Source organism: Leptonychotes weddellii, chromosome 5 (assembly GCF_054177405.1).
Source record: "Leptonychotes weddellii isolate Sample4059 chromosome 5, ASM5417740v2, whole genome shotgun sequence".
Lineage (NCBI taxonomy): Eukaryota > Metazoa > Chordata > Mammalia > Carnivora > Phocidae > Leptonychotes > Leptonychotes weddellii.
The window spans coordinates 126,898,656-126,916,248 of NC_138373.1; the positions used below are offsets into that span (position 1 = coordinate 126,898,656).

Here is a 17,593-nt window from a genome sequence, read left to right on the forward strand (position 1 = left end):
GGCTCGTCTTAAAAGTAATATAATGTATTGCAAATTCCTAAGCCATGTTTTTCTACGTAACAAAGAATTCCTCTTCTTTACCAAGTTGTTTCCTCAGCATCTCCTATTGCACTTTTAAATGCAAAGTGATCAGTAGAGTGCCAAGGCTCCCTAAAACCTTAATGCAGTAGCAGGCTGCATCTGCTACCATTTATATAACTTTATTATACAATGTTTTACAAATATTTTCATATGGTCCTTTTGTTTCTAATGATGATAAAGAAGCCCTTCTCATTTTGTAGTGATTGCAAGGAGGCAGGAGAAGCAGTATCCGTCTTTTCCCTTGGCTCACAAAGGTACCAAGGGAGACAACACTGCTAATGTTCAGTGACAATATTCTTCCATAATAGGGTCCCACAGAATCTGGAAAGCTTAATTCTTGCTGTACACTGCTCAGTTTCCAACATCATTCAAGATTTGACACCAACAAGCTTTGTGTTTCCACTTAGGAGAACGTTTGTAAATACCAGATGGAATTCTTACACCAAACTCTACTTTATAAAAGACCATGTGGTAATTCGGTGGGGGTAGAAGGTAGATTCAGCACCTCTGTAGCCTGCTCTCAGGTTTCTGAATTTAAAACCATAACAGCTGATTACTAAATGTAAACATTTCATTGAAATGATTCATTGAAAGTTGTGCTCCGTTATTTTCAACACATTTTATTTCATCTGATTTTCATATGGTACAAAAATATTACATGCCTAAACATGTTCAAATAGAAAAGTTCTTTCAGTTCTTTGGGCCACCTTCCTTGAAAGGCAAATAAATAAGAAACAAATCATATTATGTAGAGCATACACAGAAAATTTTCTTTCACAAGAATAAAAATATTTGGACATTTTATACTTAGTACAGCTTTGCAATCTATTTTATGTTAACAAATTTAGTTAATTGTTAGGAAGTACAGTACATACACAAAAGAACTCAGTAGAGGGCAGATAGAATTAAGAAGATGTCTGATTTAATTTTTTTCTTGTATTTTTTTAAGAAGATACTCCATTTGTAAATTCAAGTTTGGTTGGCCCTTTTTAGTCTTTTTGCTCAATATTTTGAATGCTTCCATTTTCTTCTTTTTATAGAGCCTTTGAGCTTCTTCTCTCTCTTGTTTTCTCTTCTCAAACTCCTAAAATTATTAACATATATAAATTCCATTAGTAACAAACAACAGACATATTTCAGTAATTGTGTTGAAATAAGCTATCACCATGGGAATGCTTTAGGCTTGTCTTATATTTTGCAAAATGGGAGGGGTTACCTGTCACCAAAGTAGTGTACCCTCTTTGCCTTTACACTATAATGCATGCTATAACATAGAATAATGTAAACTTATTACAAATTTTTAATTCTTTGGATACAACTAAAATTAGAGCAGAGAGGAAAGAAGGCATATTTATGTAAGATTTCATCATTTAATTAGATCTGCTAGAGTTAGAAGAGACTTTAGAGATTACCTATTCTATATAATACAAAAATCTTCACTTCCAGAATATCTGGTATTCTTTTTGAAAGATTTAATTCAGGAAACATTTACTGACTATACACTAGGCAAAACACTGCTAGGCATTATGATTTTGATTAAGACTTATCATGCTCATTTGATTTGCTAAGATAAATACATTTGAGCATAAGAAAAATAATTCAAATTTATATGTAAACCTGAAAAGCACTATTTGAAATGCAGAACATTTTACTAAATTAAATATAAAAGTTAGATGAAAGTTCTTAAATAATGCACTATGTACAGTTTCGTAATTTCCCTGATAACATAGCCCCCAAATGACACAGTTTGTATTTGCATGGTACCACAATTATCAAAGTGCTTTCCCATCAGAGCATATTCCAATCTTGTAAAACTTTCATGATAGGCTATTATCTTCATCTTACAGATGAGGAGCTGATTCTCAGTGATAATGAAAGTGATTTGCCCCAAATACCCAGTAGAGCCAAGTCTCATATCTAGATCTTGTGAATTCAAAGTCTGACTAGCACTCAAACTTATGATTTCCTATGGCATAGTACTTCATATATTTTAGTAAGCACAAAAGATCTGGAACTTATTTGTGAATTTAGGCATATACAGTCTAATTTACCTCTATGGAGTTTCTCTAAAAGTAAAAAAAAAGAAATTACAGTCTTACCATCTATTATGGGTGCTTCTTTGATTTCTCGTGAATTGGGTATTAGCTTTTATACTGACATTCGATATCTATAAATTCTAAGAAACTGTCAATTTTCATGACTACAAATCCCTAGTATTTATAAAGAAAATTTTAAAAGGATACTAAATGTTTTATAGTATAACAGTCCTTACCTTATCTGGTATACTATTTACAAAGGTGGCAGATATCAGATGGTTGGTTAGAAAAGAGTATAATGTAACAAGCTATGAAACAAATGTCCATTACTTACATAGAGAAATGTTTCTGCTTCACCTTTGTCTACCAGTTTAAGAATAATCATGAGAATTTTAGATGTTAAACTTCCAGATTTCTTATACAAATTCTAAAGCTAAGACATAAAATAATGTCAGTGCCATCTTTAAAGTAGTTTTTGATTGATGTGCTATCCTTTTTAAAGTGATAGATTAATATATCTTCAATACAAAAAATAAAAACCACAGAGTAAGCAGAATTTTGTTGAAGCTGTGGATAATTTTATTGTACTCATTTGAAAAAGACTTTTAATTTTGGGTTTCTGAATAATAAAAAGTGGTAATTTTTTGCTAAGTTAATCTAGGCAGCTTTTTAATAGGCAAGATCAACTCTTCAGAGAAAAATATTTTATTCTAATGCCTCGCTCTGATTTTTACTTACTTCAACGTAAAATTATGATAATCATCTATACTTTACTTACATCAGTAGGTCTCAAATTTTATTATACTAAGAATTTCTTGAGGCACTTGTTCAAAGTGCAACTTCTCAGACCATACCCTTGAAAAATGTTGTCCCAAGCGCTCATAACCTATGAGCAGTGACTTTAAAATCCTATTCTTGACCAACTAGTATCTCTTCTCAAAGATAATATAAATGATCAAGGAATTTGTTGAAATTCTACAGTTCTGCTCAAACCACTCATTTATTCAGCAAATATTTACAAAGAACACACTATATGCACATACTAAGAAACAACAGCTTTATATACATCTACATTTAGAATACATTTTTAAAAAAGGATCTAAGTATTTTAAAAGATCTTACTTGTTTCTTAGCAGCACGCTCAGCCTGTACTTGTTCGTATTCTTCCTGTGCTTTTTGATTTGATGTTTTCTTTTTATTTTTCTTTGAAATAGTAATGGAGCTTTTTAAGATAAAGATATGTAAGTCAAAGGATTAAAAGTGACAGAACCAAAATTATGACTCAATTATGTCAAATACAGTACTTGCATAGGAAAATCTCACTGATGCAAATTAATAGAGCAGGGAAGAGAGGCTGGCAGAAAGAGAACAAAACCGTATTAGTAAAATATCCAAATAACATGCTAGAGTTACAGCTTTCAAGACATAATTAAAAAGTGGTAAATGGAGAAATATTTCAACCAGAGACAATACAGAAAGCTGTGAAAGATCCTAAATGTTAACAAACAGGAAACTAGCACAATGGCAGAAATGACTGAAAAAGGCATTAAATTGAAGGATGTGACAGAAGTTATGGATGACATGAACTTTAATCCCAAAGTGCTTCGATCGTCTCTGAATTCATCTACTCAGTCATGAATGACCACACCTTGAAGGTAGTCCCCATTTAAAGCTGTTCTATCTTGGAAGTACTTCTCGCTCTCTGGTATCCCCAGACAGGCTCAGATTCCATCCATTTCCTCCAACTATCTGATTCAGTAATTAATCTTCTTTCTCCCAGTCTCAATTTTTCACTACGTCAGCTCACAACCACAATAAAACCGGTTTCAGCAGCTGCTTTCTTAACAAATGCATAAATTACTCATCACCAGATTCTATGTACTCTTCTATCAGTCTTTTCTTTGTTCTTTCGTAAGTTAAGTACCTAGAAAGAATAGTGAATAGACTACAATAGTCCCTTCACACTCACTCCTTTTTTTTCCTTCACATTCACTCCTTAACTCTTTGCAATCTGGTGTTTGCTCTCTCCAATGAAACAGTCCATGCCAAAACAGTGATGACCTCACCAAATATGAAGATTGAGTCAATGGGCACTATTCAGTCTCATTTAGCTGACCATTCACTACTTTTGAAAATTTCACTCCCTTAGTTCTAGTAACATTCTTCTCTCCTGATCGTTTTTTCTTCCTTGCTCCAGGCATTTCCCCAAGTGTTTCTCTTCTTGATCTCCATTCTTTAGACAGTAATATCCATGACCATGGCTTCAGACTCCACGTGGACGCAAGGTCAAAATCTTAGTAAGGGTTATCTATTAAAATCTCTCCAAAATCACCAATGATTACCTAGACCATAAATCCAAAGACTTGGTCTTAGTCCTGTTTTTCTTGGACTCTATAGTATTTGATAGATGACCAATCCCTACTTTGCACAACTTTCTTCGGCTGACTTAACTGTCTCTGTATTCCCTTCTCCAATTATGACAGTTCTACTTAACTTTTTCAATAATTTTTTTCTGCTTTGACCTCAAAATAAGTAATCTTTAAGAATATGATTGTTACTTTCATATCATGTCTCATGGTTTAACCCTCTTCACCTCAATTATTACCAGGAATGACTGAAATCTACATTTCTAGATTTGCCAGAGCTTTACATCCATTATTAAATAATATGATGCACAAGCCTACTAAAAAAATTGAATTTTTAATATCTCTGTCTCTATCTCCATTACACTTTTTCCTAGGGTCTTATTTCCTGTTACTTTTACCACAAATAGTTAACAACTTTAAAGCACAGTATTTTAGTGAACTAAAAAGCTACAGTACCAAGTAACAAGTGGATTTTCTGCTGGTTTAGGTTTCAACAGTTTTTTAACTTGAGATATGTGTGCAGAAAGCTTTGTAAGTTAGCTATTATAGAACCGAAGTGTTACACAGTTGTGCCATTTGTTTTTTAATTGGGACCAAGTCTATGTCCTCCGGAAAAAAAAATCCAGAATAGTATTAATGGCAGCAGTTAACATTCATGAAGCACTTCCTATGTGCCATTCGCCTTTTTAAGTACCTTATATAAATGAACTCACTTCCCAACATCATGAGATGGGTCAGCGATACCATGGGGTCTATGTGAATAATCCATTCTAGAATTGTACAACATGGCAGCTCTGAATTACATACTTATTACTGTCTCCATTTCAAAGAAGAGAAGAGGACACCAGGCACCAATATGTGTCCAGCTCCAGTCTGATATTAACCACTACACTATAATACCTCTCAAAAGTTAGTTTTTTTTTTTAAACATGTGTTAATAACAGGAGTTAACCATGGTCCAAAAAAATTAAATATACTCAAGAGGCTGAAATCCAAAACCCACATCTTTTCATTCCAATTTCATTACTTCTTCCATTAACCTAAACTAGCCTAACGCAGTCATTTAAGCTAAAAGAAAGCTTCCTTGAAAATATTTTCACATAATCCACTGTGATTTCTATAATGCCTTAAATAAAAAAAATTCTAATTCCATAAACTGTGCTATAATCTCTTTCATAAAGCACTACTTATATCTACAACAAAGGATCTGAGGGGTGCCTGGGTGGCTTAGTCAGTTAAGCATCTGACTCTTGGTTTCAACTCAGGTCATGGTCTCATGGTCTTGAGACAGAGCCCCATGTTGGGCTCTGCACTCAGCAGGGAGTCAGCTTGAGATTCTCTCTCCCTCTGCCCCTCCCCCCTTTCGATCTCACTCTCTCTCTAAAATAAATAAATAAATCCTAAGAAAATTTTTTTTAAAAATAAAGGATTTGAAAAAAAAAAATAAAGGATTTGAAAGGAAGATAATACATACTTCATTCTTATGCTACATTGTTCTGATGACTGAGGCTGCTCAAAACTACAATGCTCTTCTGACAAAGCTTGGTCGATGTCACACTGTTCCTTTGGCAAAGGTTGATCAGCTTGTTCTTCTGACAAAGGCTGTTCAACTTTTCTAAGTTGCTTCCTGAGTCTTTTCTCTTCAGCTAAATAAAGATGTTTCAGATGCTCAGGGTATCGATCTGTGAACTGGGATTCCTGTGAGGTTCGGGCCTTCTTTTCCTTCCATAGCAATTTCCTGTAATTTTGCTGAATCTTCAGTTTTCTTCGGAATGCAAAGCCTTGCCCTATTGAACAATATCAGTCATAAATTACTTCCTCAGAAAATAAATTGCATGAAAAATGTAGCTGTTAATTTAAAATGGAAAACTTTTTACATCATCACATTCACAAGCTAGAATTACACTAATTTGCTTTAAAATGTCATTTCAAGAAAACAAGTTTAAGGGAATGGAATCAATTATATGTTGGTCCTTTGCAAAAAGACCTGGCTAAAATCAGTCATGCACGCTCAGTGATAATCCCAAAGAAGAGACAATGACTAGTTACACAACTCCAATTTGATTTTGTACCCCAAATCAAAACAAATTCTTTAATACATCTAAAACAATTAATCTAGGTCTTCAATACTTAAAAAAAAACCCTCACATCAATTATTTTACCTTAGAGAAACACTCTACGACTAAACTAATTCCTACAAGAGAGATGGTGTATGATTTTCTGTACAGCTAGCAGTTATGAGAAAGTTGAACTTATTTAAGACTTAAACATTCAACAGGCGCCTGGGTGGCTCAGTCGTTAAGCGTCTGCCTGCGGCTCAGGTCATGATCCCAGCGTCCTGGGATCGAGTCCCACATCGGGCTCCGTCCTGGGGGGAAGCCTGCTTCTCCCTCTCCCACTCCCGCTGCTTGTGTTCCTGCTCTCGCTATCTCTGTCTCTGTCAAATAAATAAATAAAATCTTAAAAAAAAAAAAAAAAGACTTAAACATTCCAAATGGAATTTGAGGAAACTTGCTGACAGCAAGACAAATAAAAACACAAACTAAAGCGAAGCAAAGAAAGATCAGTAAGAAAAGACTGGAAAACTTTGGACCCACAAATGCTCTACTTACGGTTTCACCGGAAAACTGTAGAGAAAAACAATTCTGATTAAGAATGGGGTTAAGTCGGAGGAGACACTTAAAGAATTACAGTTAGCAACACTGACTCATCTTCCCATTCACAGTTCTGGGAGCCCCACGGCTTCAGCGGGTTTAAGAATGGCTTTCTCTGCCCTAAGGCGGGCCGGGTCTGGTTCCTAAATCCTTCTTCCCTGCTCCGGCGGGTAGCGTATCCTAAGATTTCGCAGGCCTTAAGATCTGTAAAAGGCTGTCTTCTTACATACCCTCGCGAACGCTCCCCGCGAAGGTCTGCGGATGATTAGATCGCCAAGTCCTCTGCTTCACGTTCTTATTCTTGAATCCGACCGAAGAAACTCCTTGGCTACGCGTCTCAAAATCCCCTGCCGACCACTCCGCTACCTGCCTTACCGGCGCCATGGCACACCAACCAAGTCGCCAGAAAAACGCAACGGACGCTGTTAAAATACGTCATGAGACAAAAGCAATCAATCACCCAACTAGAGTCCAGATCGGAGTTCTATTCATCCGGTCTGTTACTTGCGACCGAGTCCTCGCCTTGCGGCTACGTTTGCGCCACCTACAGCCCGGGAGGGTGAGCGTCATGGCGGCTTCTTTCCCGCTCCCAGTGACCCAGGACCTGTTCACGTTGCGTGCCACGTTGCAGGAGCTGCTGCAGTTCCTGAGGAAAGCCTTGTGCATTTCCAACGCACATACGGTGGACTTCTACACGGAGTCCGTTTGGGCGCAACTGGTCGACTTGCCCCCGGAGACCGTGCTGAGGGTACTGAGGAAGTCAGTGGCAGAGGCGGAGGCCCGGCCCCCGGAGGCGCGCCTCCTGGTGGAAGCTGAGAGGCGATCAGGTAAATGGCAGGTGGGCGGGGCGGGCAGGGAGCGGAAAGACCGTCCAGTCTAGCAAAGCGTCTCCCTAGCGTAGGAAGAGCGGAAGCAGGTGTGCTGCATGGCGGGCAGAGGCTGGCTTGGGGGCAGCGGAAGTGGAGTCAGGTTCGTGGCGGGATGGGCCCGGGACGTTCTTCCGGATTCTCTGTCCTTGGGTCCCTGTGTATTTCCCAATTTAAAGAGAACAGGAAATCGCGCCCGGGCGTTTCTTTGAGTAATTGGACAGTTTCTTGACTGGAGGGAAACAAGCAGAACAAGCAGAACAAGGCGGAAGATAAATCAACACTTAATGAAACACACCAAAATAATTTCAAATAATTGATAATGGCCAAGAAAAAATAAAAACAGTTAAACGTGGTAGCGATTGTGTGAGGAGGCTGCTTTAATTTAGGTGGGCAGAAGCATGAGAAGGCGCCAGCCTGCCGTGAGCCACAGGAAAGGAATTCAGGCTCTGGGAACCGCAGAGGCACGGAAGAGCGGGGCTGGTTGAGGTTCAGGAGGAAAGTATGAGTGGTTAGAGCCAGGTCCTGGGAAATGGCAGGTGTGATCAGTGTGATGGGAAACATTTGGAAGGACTTAATCTCACATTTGAAAAAATAATTTTAATAGTTATTTGGTTATTTGAAGAACAGACTAATGGAGCAGCAACTGAGGCCGGTTAGAAGGTTTTTCAGTAGTACAAGAAAGAGATGATTGTATCAGGGATTAGGATGGTAGTAGTGAAGAACTGGAATATGTACTAGTTCACTTGAAACTGTTATAAAGTATCTGCTATGTGCCATGAATTTTTGTAGGCTCTGGGGTTTCTTGCCCTCGAGAAACTTAAATTCTGCTAAGGTGAGTCCATTTTAGAAGTAGAATGATGAGAGGACTCCATATGGCTCCTACTTTGCTTCTAGGCATTCCCAACCTTGCCCTTGGTAGTGAACTTTATTCACTGAGCATTCTCCAAAATGCAAAGTACCACTAGAGTGGTCTCCTGTAACAGGACTTGGTAAATACTGGTTTCTTTAAAGTTACTGTTTCTTGTTGAAAAGTTAGACTATCAGTTTGCTCTAGTAATACCCAGTACTTATGATAACATGGCAATTTGGAGACTGTGTCTGTCCTGTAAACTGATGTATTTCTAGCGCCTAATAAAATACCTGGCTCCGTGTACATTTGTTGAATGAATGAATGAATGAATGACTCGTGGTAGCTTCCCAAAAAAGAAAGGAAACTACAATTAAATATGAAGCCCAAGACTTTCATATGGGGTTTCACACAATGGAAGAATTAAATTGTTTATATAGCCTAATAATAATATTATTTGATATTATTTACCCTGCAGTGTGCTAAATATTTTCTTGTATATTTTCTTTTTCAACAGTTAACATTTTTACATATAGCAGCCTTGCAAGACGGGTTCTGTTTTCCCCTATTTGTGGAATTGCAACTTGAAGTTTGCAATTTGCCAGGGTCACAGCAATGGAGATTCCAACCTGGGTCATCTGAGGTTTTCACCACTGTGATAAAATTTTACTCTGAATTATTTAGGAGTAAATTACAAAGGCCATTTATTACAAAACCAACGTTTTTATGACATGAATACATTCCTTATTCTTTGTTTTGTTTTTATTGTTTCCCCTTTAAAAATGTAAGAATTGTTTTGTTCACTGCTGTATCCGTAGTACAACGCTTGGTTAAATGGTTAATAATATTTGGCGAATGAATGAATTATCCTACGTACTCATTCTCTTGGGCTAGGAATAGAATATTACCATCTTTTGGGAAAACCTTACAACCAATTTTTTATTTATCCAACAATGGAAACTAGACTACATTGTTTACTTTTGAAAAGTTTCTGGCCCTGCAAACTTTTATACAAAATATTCAATTGTACAAATGGTCAGCTGCCTGTAGTATTATAAAGAATGAATTTTTATAGCTTGTAAGGAGTACTAATTTTTATTCACACTAAGTTTCTCTATCACTATATGAAGTCTGTTTGTGTCAGAGAAGAGCAGTTTTTGCTCTTTGACTATATTTGTATCTTATTAAAACTTACATCACATGGTTGCTATGTACAGTATAATTCAGCAGTTAAATTTTTAGGCTTTTGTTCAGATGTGGTTCAAATTCCAGTTCTACCACTGGAGCTCTATAACCTTGGGGAAGTTTGTTCATTCATTCAGCAAACATTTACTAAGTGTCTCCTGTGTGCTAGGAGCACTTTCCTAGGAGCTAGGGAAATAGCAGCAAATAAAACAAACAACAACCCCTACCTTCATCTTGCTTGCACTGTAGAGGGAAGAGGCTTTTTTTTTTTTTTTCTTTTAATGCCACAGAGAAAAATCAAGTAGAGAAGGGAAGAATAGATAGGGGAAGTGCAGGAAGAAAGTATGCTTGGAATTTTAAATAGGTTGTTCCAGCAAGAATTCATGTACATAACTAGAAAAGAAACCTAGATAAGGAGAAAAATGAGTCATGAAGCTATCTGGAGGGGAAGTGTTACAGAGAGAACAGGAAGTGCAAAGGCCCTGAGATGGGAGCATGCACGGTGTGTTTAAGGAGGACCAAGGAGGTGAATGGATTTCCATCAGGGACTCACCAGAAGTATGGTTTTCTGCTGGTTCTGTATTAGAAGTTACAAATAAACATAATTCCCAGAGCTGCACTGAGTTAAATCACGGTGTGTGAAAGTACACTGGCAGATGTTTGGCCCAATCATATGGTGTTTTATGAGACCAAGTTGTTTCTGAAGATCCTCGGTGTAGCTATGTTAGTAGATTTCACTTGCCAGGTGATGTTATGGCCTGGTCAGCACCCTGAAAGTTTCTTCACTGTCTGTCTAAAAAGAACTAGAGAAAAAAACTTAATTCTCTAAAATAAAAAGGAAAGATGTTGAAAATAACTGTATTTTATGGGTATAAATTACAAATGTTACGGATTGAATTGGGCCCTCCCAAAATTCATGTGTTAGAATCCTAACCCCCCCCATTGCGACTATATTTGGAGATAGAGCCTTTAAGGAGGCAATTAGGATTAAATGAGGTCAGTAAGGGTGGAGCCCTAATCCAACAGGAAGAGGAAGAGACATCAGGAGGGCACACACAGAAAAAAACTGTATGAGGGTACAGTGAGAAGGCAGCCATCTGCAAGCCAAGGAAAGAAGTTTCACCAGGAACTATCTCTGCCATCACCTCTATCCTCCAGAACTGTGAGAAAATAAATTTCAGTTGTTCAAGCCACCCAGTCTGATATTTTGTTATGACAGCCAGAGCAGACTAATGCAATGGGCTTTGCAGATGAGACTGCCAGGGCTCAAATCCTGGCTCCACTTCTTGTTAGTTTTGTTAACTTGGACTTCAACTCTTTGTGCTTTGATTCCTTATCTGTAATAGGGATAATTATAGTGCCCATTGATGGGGTACTATGAAAGTAACATTAGTTAATACAATAATGCCTAACAGATAACAGCACTTAACCCATTCATTTATTTGACTTCTGTTTATTGAGCACCTTCTACCTACCAGGCTCTGTTCTAGGCCCTACAATTATGATACTGGATGCAACAAAATTCCTGCCACATAGAGTGTATGTTTAAGTGAGAACAGATATATAGTAAACCGTATGTATATATGGTATATGTATATATAAACATAAATAAATGAGATCAAGTGGCAGTAAATACAATGAGGAAGAGCAAAGCAGGGAAGGGGAAGTGAAGATGATGGGTATATGGTAGAGAGGAATGGTATTTTAGATTGGGTGATCAGGGAAGTCTTCTCTAGCAAGACAAAATTTAAATAGAAACTTGGAGAAAGTGAGGGGAGCCAGTCATGCAACTAAGTGAGGGAGGTGTTTTAGGCCAAGTGAAGGGCAAGCTGAAGTGTGCTGGGTGTGTTGGAAGCCCAGGAGAATGGTCCAGGGGAGACTGCTAAGAGATAAGGTTTGAGAGGTGGTCTGGGGCAACTTTATTTATTTATTTTTAAAAAGATTCTATTTATTTATTTGACAGAGAGAGACACAGCGAGAGAGGGAACACAAGCAGGGGGAGTGGGAGAGGGAGAAGCAGGCTCCCCACTGAGCAGGGAGCCTGACGTGGGGCTCGATCCCAGGACCCTGGGATCATGACCTGAGCTGAAGGCAGATGCTTAACGACTGAGTCACCCAGGTGCCCCAAGGGGAGGGGGGGCAACTTTATATAGGGCTTTGCAGGCCATATGAGGGCTGACCTTTACTCTGAGCAGATTGTAATGCTCTTCAAGGATTTTGTGGGGGGTGTGATACGTGATTTATGTTTTAAAGGTATGACTCTGGCTTCTGTGTGGAGAAGAGGCTTTCAGAAGGGGAGGGTGGAAGCAGGAAGACAGGATGTGAGGCTAATAACATAACTTCACGTAATGGCAACTTGAAGAAGTCAGATAGTTTCTCTAGCAGGTAATAGTGATAAACAGTGGCCAGATTATTAAAAAAGGAAACAACTACTGGAAGGTTCTGGAAGATGACCAAAGGTAGGTGATAAGAATTTACCATAGAAGGTGTCTACTGATTGGGTGAGAACTGGGAGTTAATGGCTTTCTTGCTTTCTTTTGTGCTCCAAGCCCTGCTAGATCTGGCAGTGGAAAGCTGCATCCTTACCAGATCATGGTAGTAATACAAAGTTCAGAGATAGAGCAGATGGAAATTTAAGGTGTATATTCTGGAAGCAGGACAGCCACAGAAAGGGCTGAGATCTAAAATGTAAGCTCTGCCCTGGATGACTTCTAAGTTTAGAGGTCACATGCATGGCCACATGCAGAGTCCAGCATTATTGCTGGCAAAACTAGGGGGATAGTGAACCTTTGAGAGAGAGCTTCTGGCGAGATTCACAATTTTACTGCACCTTTGACAGAGCATGTTTCCCAGAGTGTACACAGCGTGGGTGGCAAAAATCAGGAGCGTGGGTGGCAAAAATCCGGAGCCTGAGTGAATTCATGTATTTAAGGAAAGAATTCAAGGCTTGTAGAGCAAGTGGAAATTTGGGCTGGGGAATCCTGGAAACAAAGGTAACCACAGAGAGGTCACCCTCTGTGACCTGCAGTCTGACTATAAAATCTACCCAAATCCTTGTCTGACTGCTGAACTGCACAGGTTCAGGGATCCCCTCTGGGGGCAGGCTAGTAAATTGGTAATTGAGCAGAGACATCAGCGCTTCACACTGATGGGAGATAGATTTCACAGTTTGAGTCCAGACAGATTAATTTCAACTACAACAAAATCCTTAGAAAACAAAATGGATTCACTACAACAAATTATCTGCAATTCTGCTTTTTAACCCAAAACTACTAGATGTGCAAAGAAACAAAGTGTGATTCATACTTAGGATAAACTGATTCCAAGTGAACCCCGTTGTTGGATTTAAGTAGCTATGTTCACAGAATTGAAGAATAATGTGACCCAGGGGAAAAAAAATGAGTTACTAGGAGCTCATTAACCCCAGCACCAACTAGCCACCAATGTGAGATATCATGGAGGCAAAGCCACCAGCCTCAGTCAAGCCTTCAGCAACTGCAGCAGCCCAACCAACATCTTGACTTGTTTTTGTCCATGCTCAGACATGATAATGGAGCAGTCATGGCCACAGACCTTGGCTGATATTGGTGTACTGTGACATTTTTCATATTCAGTAGGGAAGACTGTGACCTGTATGTCAATGCCAAGGCAGTTATGAGCTGACATCTATCTGTCACAGCTGATTTTTTTTTGCTTTTTCAGAAATAAAATTTTACCTGTTTCGCAGAGCTGTAGTCAAGATTAAAGATGATGTACTATCGCACCCAATGTAGATCTGGGAATATGGCATGGGCACAGTAAATTGTGGCTGTAAATGACGATGATGATCATGGTGATGATACTTACAGTGGTGATGGTGTCTTTCCTTGAAAGACATAAATTGTCAGGAACTTCTGGAAATGTATATGCCCCCTGTAACAACATCTGTTCTCTGCCATATTAACAGATGTCACACTGTTGTCATTGTCAACTGGCTTGTCTGTAGTTGCAACTATATCATTAGCCGTATACACCAAAGTGCAGTGTTTGCTTTTTTCATTGTTGTATTCTTAGCACCTTGAACAGATTCTGGCATAGAGATGAGGAAAGTAAATGATTCTTAAAGAATGAATGAAGTGATATCACTGATATGTGGAATTTAAGAAATAAACAGAAGATCATAGGGGAAGAGGGGAAAAAATAAAACAAGATGAAACCAGAGAGGGAGACAAACCATGAGAGACTCTTAATCATAGGAAACAAACTGAGGTTTGCTGGAGGGGAGGAGGTGGGGGATGGGGTAACTGGGTGATGGACATTAAGGAGGGCATGTGTTGTAATGAGTACCAGGTATTAAATGACTGATGAATCACAGGCCTGTACCTCTGAAACCAATAATGTATTATATGTTAATTAACTGAATTTAAATAAAAAAATGTTCAAAAAAACCCAGTGAATGAAGTGAAGCATAGAACTATAATGAGTGTTACTGAAGGTACCCCTTGAAATGTGATACTGAACTAGACAGCTATTATTTCTGGTGTGATCTCTGTCTATACTATGTTTATTTTTGTTGTTTATATATGATTTGTTCCAAGTATTTTAATTTGAGGAGATAGAAATCAGTAATTATTTTTTTCCCTATGTGAAAAGGTCATACTTCTTTTAGTACGTTGCAAATTATAACAAGATACCCTGAGAATTTGAAGGTAAAATCAAGACAGGCATCATTTCAGGTTAAAATTTCTGAAAGTCGTTACGTAAGTAGGTGAGATTAACCATCTGCAGGAAAAAACCACCAGAGATGGCTTCTAAATGCTTTGCTGGTAGGACAAAGGGGTTTCCTGTATCTCATCTCAGAGGTAAGATTTTGTTATACCCCCTTCAAGGGAACAAGGCTGTGTCTTTAGGAAGTAATAACTAGGTATATAAATCTGTAACATTCTCAAATGAATCATCCCTTGATCTTCAGAAATTTATTGGTCTTCATAAAGTCTACAAAATTCTTCTAAAAAACAGAGAAAAATGATAGTCTGAGTTAGGGTAGCCAAAATGTTTTATGAAGTAGAAGTAGATCTAGAATACAGAGACAACCAGTTATCCAGCTTGATTAAAATTTTAAGAATATCTGTCTTTATTCTAATTGTAATTTTAAAATTAGGAGACTGTCCTAGCAAATGAATGATATGGGTTATTATTATAAATATATTTCTCAATGTATATTAATAAATTTGTATTTCGATTTTTTGTAACTTTGTTTAGAATCTGTTGTGGAAAACCTCTTCGGCTCTCAGGAAATCCAGTTTCTATACCTGCAAGCCATCCTTGGTGACTGCCAAAGCCCAGGGCTGCTCTAAGACCCAGCCTGAGCCTCCAGGGCCTCTCTTGACTCCCTTCTTCCAGCTTCTTGAGGCCATATGCTACTTCTCCTGTTTCTTATTATTGTCACTCAAATGACCCTTACCAGGATTGGATGCTGAGTAAATGTTTAGAATTGGTTCCTTTTGGTGAGCATCTGTATAATTAATTTACTATCATTTTAATTGAACAACACAGAAAGTGTATGCCTATGATAGGTTATTATTTTGTTGAGCTTTCTCTTAAATTATTTTTATTGCATCTTAATAGATTACATTGCTTCTTGGCCATCCTAAGTAGTTTTTGTTGTTGGTGGTGATGGTGGTGATTGTGGTGTATTGACATTGTGCTAACGTTTAATTCAAAACACATGAAGCTAGAAAATGTGTTTGAAATATAGAATGAAAACAACAGAGAAATAATTAGTGTCATCTGTTTTACTCTGTTGTATTCAAATTTATTCATTCACTCTCCTAATGTATTTTCCTGAACTCTATTTTCCCTTTTTCAGTTTTTCTGGATCTTTTTAGGAGACTTCAAGTGTGGAAATGATAAGACACCATAAGATAGTGGCAAGTGTCAGCTCTGTTCCTGGGTTGCTACTGTAATTGTAAGTAAGGGAGAGTAACAAAGCAAGCAAGTCTGGGAACCCAGAATAATTTGTTATCATATTTTGTTTATTTGATATATAGAAAGTGCTTTCAGATTGTTCCTTTTAGATGATATCATTTAGAACTTGAATTTATATTCCAGTTTTCAGTGTATCCTCCCCAAGTTTTGATTCCCCACTCCTATATCTTTCCATTATTAAGATGCTCAGTAAAACAAAGTTCATGAAGATTCCTCTCATCTATGGCATTTTTTCCCCTCATTCTACTTAAATTATGCTTATCTTTAGCCAGTCAGAATAAATGTGAGTTCCTTCTATGTGTTTAGATATTCATTTTATGTTGTTGTTTATTTAAATTTTGTCATTACCCTTTCACCGGAAGCTTGCAATTATGGTAACCTATCTTTATGGCTTATCATGATTTAGACTCTTTTCCTGGTTTACAAAAACACCCTGCTTGCCTGCATGGCTTCATAACTGCTAGGGTCTGCATTCGTTTTTGTTTTTTGACCTCATCACCTCAGTGGTTAAAGAGCTTCTCTATAAATGGCATTAATAGTCTTCCTGTTATTTGAGCTCATAATCTGTCAACTCTTCTCCCTCAGTTTCTCTTGCATCTGCTGCTTCCCATTCCCATAGCAAATAGTTCAGTTCCCTCCTTTTTAAATCTTGCAGCAGAATTTTAGCAATAACTTTGAGCTGTTATTCTTGCCTTCAGACTCTATATTTCAGTTGCTTCTCCATTCAGACTGCTCTCCGGTTATCTTCCAGAATCATATTCTGGTCCCATCATTCCTCTGCTCAAAAGCCATCCATAGGTCTGCATTTCCTGTAAAATAAAGTCCTTCACCTTTTGGCCTTATCCACTATCTCCTCTCCAGCTGGAGCCTCGGCTGTTAATGTAAGCAAATAGGAGGCAGCATAGAAAAAATATGGGTTTTGTGGTCATTCCATTTAATTTTGAATCCTGGCTCCAATACTTTACTGCTGTATTATCTTGTGCAAGTTGTTCAGCTTTGGAGCCTTAGTTTTCTTATTTGAGAAATGGGAATCATAGCCCTGTAAGGGCTATGTAAAAGTAAATGAGATAGATGTTAAAACCTACCATGTGAGTAGGCATTTAATAAATATTAGTAATACTCTCTATATTCTACTCCCCTCAGATAGGGGCAGACTGGGCCCAGAGTCAGAAGACCTGGATAATCCATCACTGAATCTGATTAGCTGTGTATCTTGCACAGACATTTAACTGTCAGCCTTAGTTTCCTCATCTAAGAAGTAACCGCCTAGGGTGTTCCTCAGTGACTGAGGTGGAAAATAGCTGCCCCCAGTCTCATGTGGCTTGTCGACATGTCTTACATGACTGATAAATGTTAAATGTTTTTTTTTTTCCAGCCAAGATTTCAAAATTGACAGATTTAACATATGCATATGCATACACATACACACACACACACATATATCTGGAATTGTAGCTTCTCTTGGAATAAAAATCAGAAGATCTGGCTGTTTTGTTGCATATCTCTGTGTGGCAAATAGCTCCTTTTATAACCTCACGGGTATCCTCATCCCCTAGCTAGCATCACCATCTGAATTTCCCTGACCCTC

The 17,593-nt window shown here is 38.0% G+C and overlaps 2 protein-coding genes across 10 annotated transcripts in view; one reads left to right on the top strand and one right to left on the bottom strand.

Annotated features, from left to right (window-relative positions):
* Nucleotides 1–685: 685 nt before the first annotated feature.
* On the bottom strand, nucleotides 686–7,521 carry CCDC59 (coiled-coil domain containing 59). The gene is made up of 4 exons (XM_006727010.3): nucleotides 7,368–7,521; nucleotides 5,958–6,270; nucleotides 3,240–3,339; nucleotides 686–1,165 (listed from the first exon to the last, which is right to left on the bottom strand). Exons 1-4 carry the CDS (start codon nucleotides 7,519–7,521, stop codon nucleotides 1,004–1,006), a joined length of 729 nt encoding a protein of 242 aa, XP_006727073.2. The 3' UTR covers nucleotides 686–1,003.
* Nucleotides 7,520–17,593, top strand: part of METTL25 (methyltransferase like 25) — a 155,026-nt gene continuing 144,952 nt past the window's right edge. For all 9 annotated transcript variants that reach the window (XM_081822158.1, XM_081822156.1, XM_081822160.1 and 6 more), the window contains exon 1: nucleotides 7,520–7,964. In XM_081822158.1, coding sequence (XP_081678284.1) covers nucleotides 7,520–7,964 — 445 coding nt within the window. The remainder of the gene's footprint in view (nucleotides 7,965–17,593) is intronic.

Bases quoted from the DNA above. Each gene is read 5' to 3' on its own strand.
- CCDC59 (XM_006727010.3), bottom strand. From the start codon at position 7,521: ATGGCGCCGGTAAGGCAGGTAGCGGAGTGGTCGGCAGGGGATTTTGAG. The intron at 6,271-7,367 runs GTATGTAAGAAG...ATTGTTCAATAG, and splicing joins CGCGGGGAGCGTTCGCGAGG to GGCAAGGCTTTGCATTCCGA. The intron at 1,166-3,239 runs GTAAGATCTTTT...TAATAATTTTAG, and splicing joins AGCGTGCTGCTAAGAAACAA to GAGTTTGAGAAGAGAAAACA.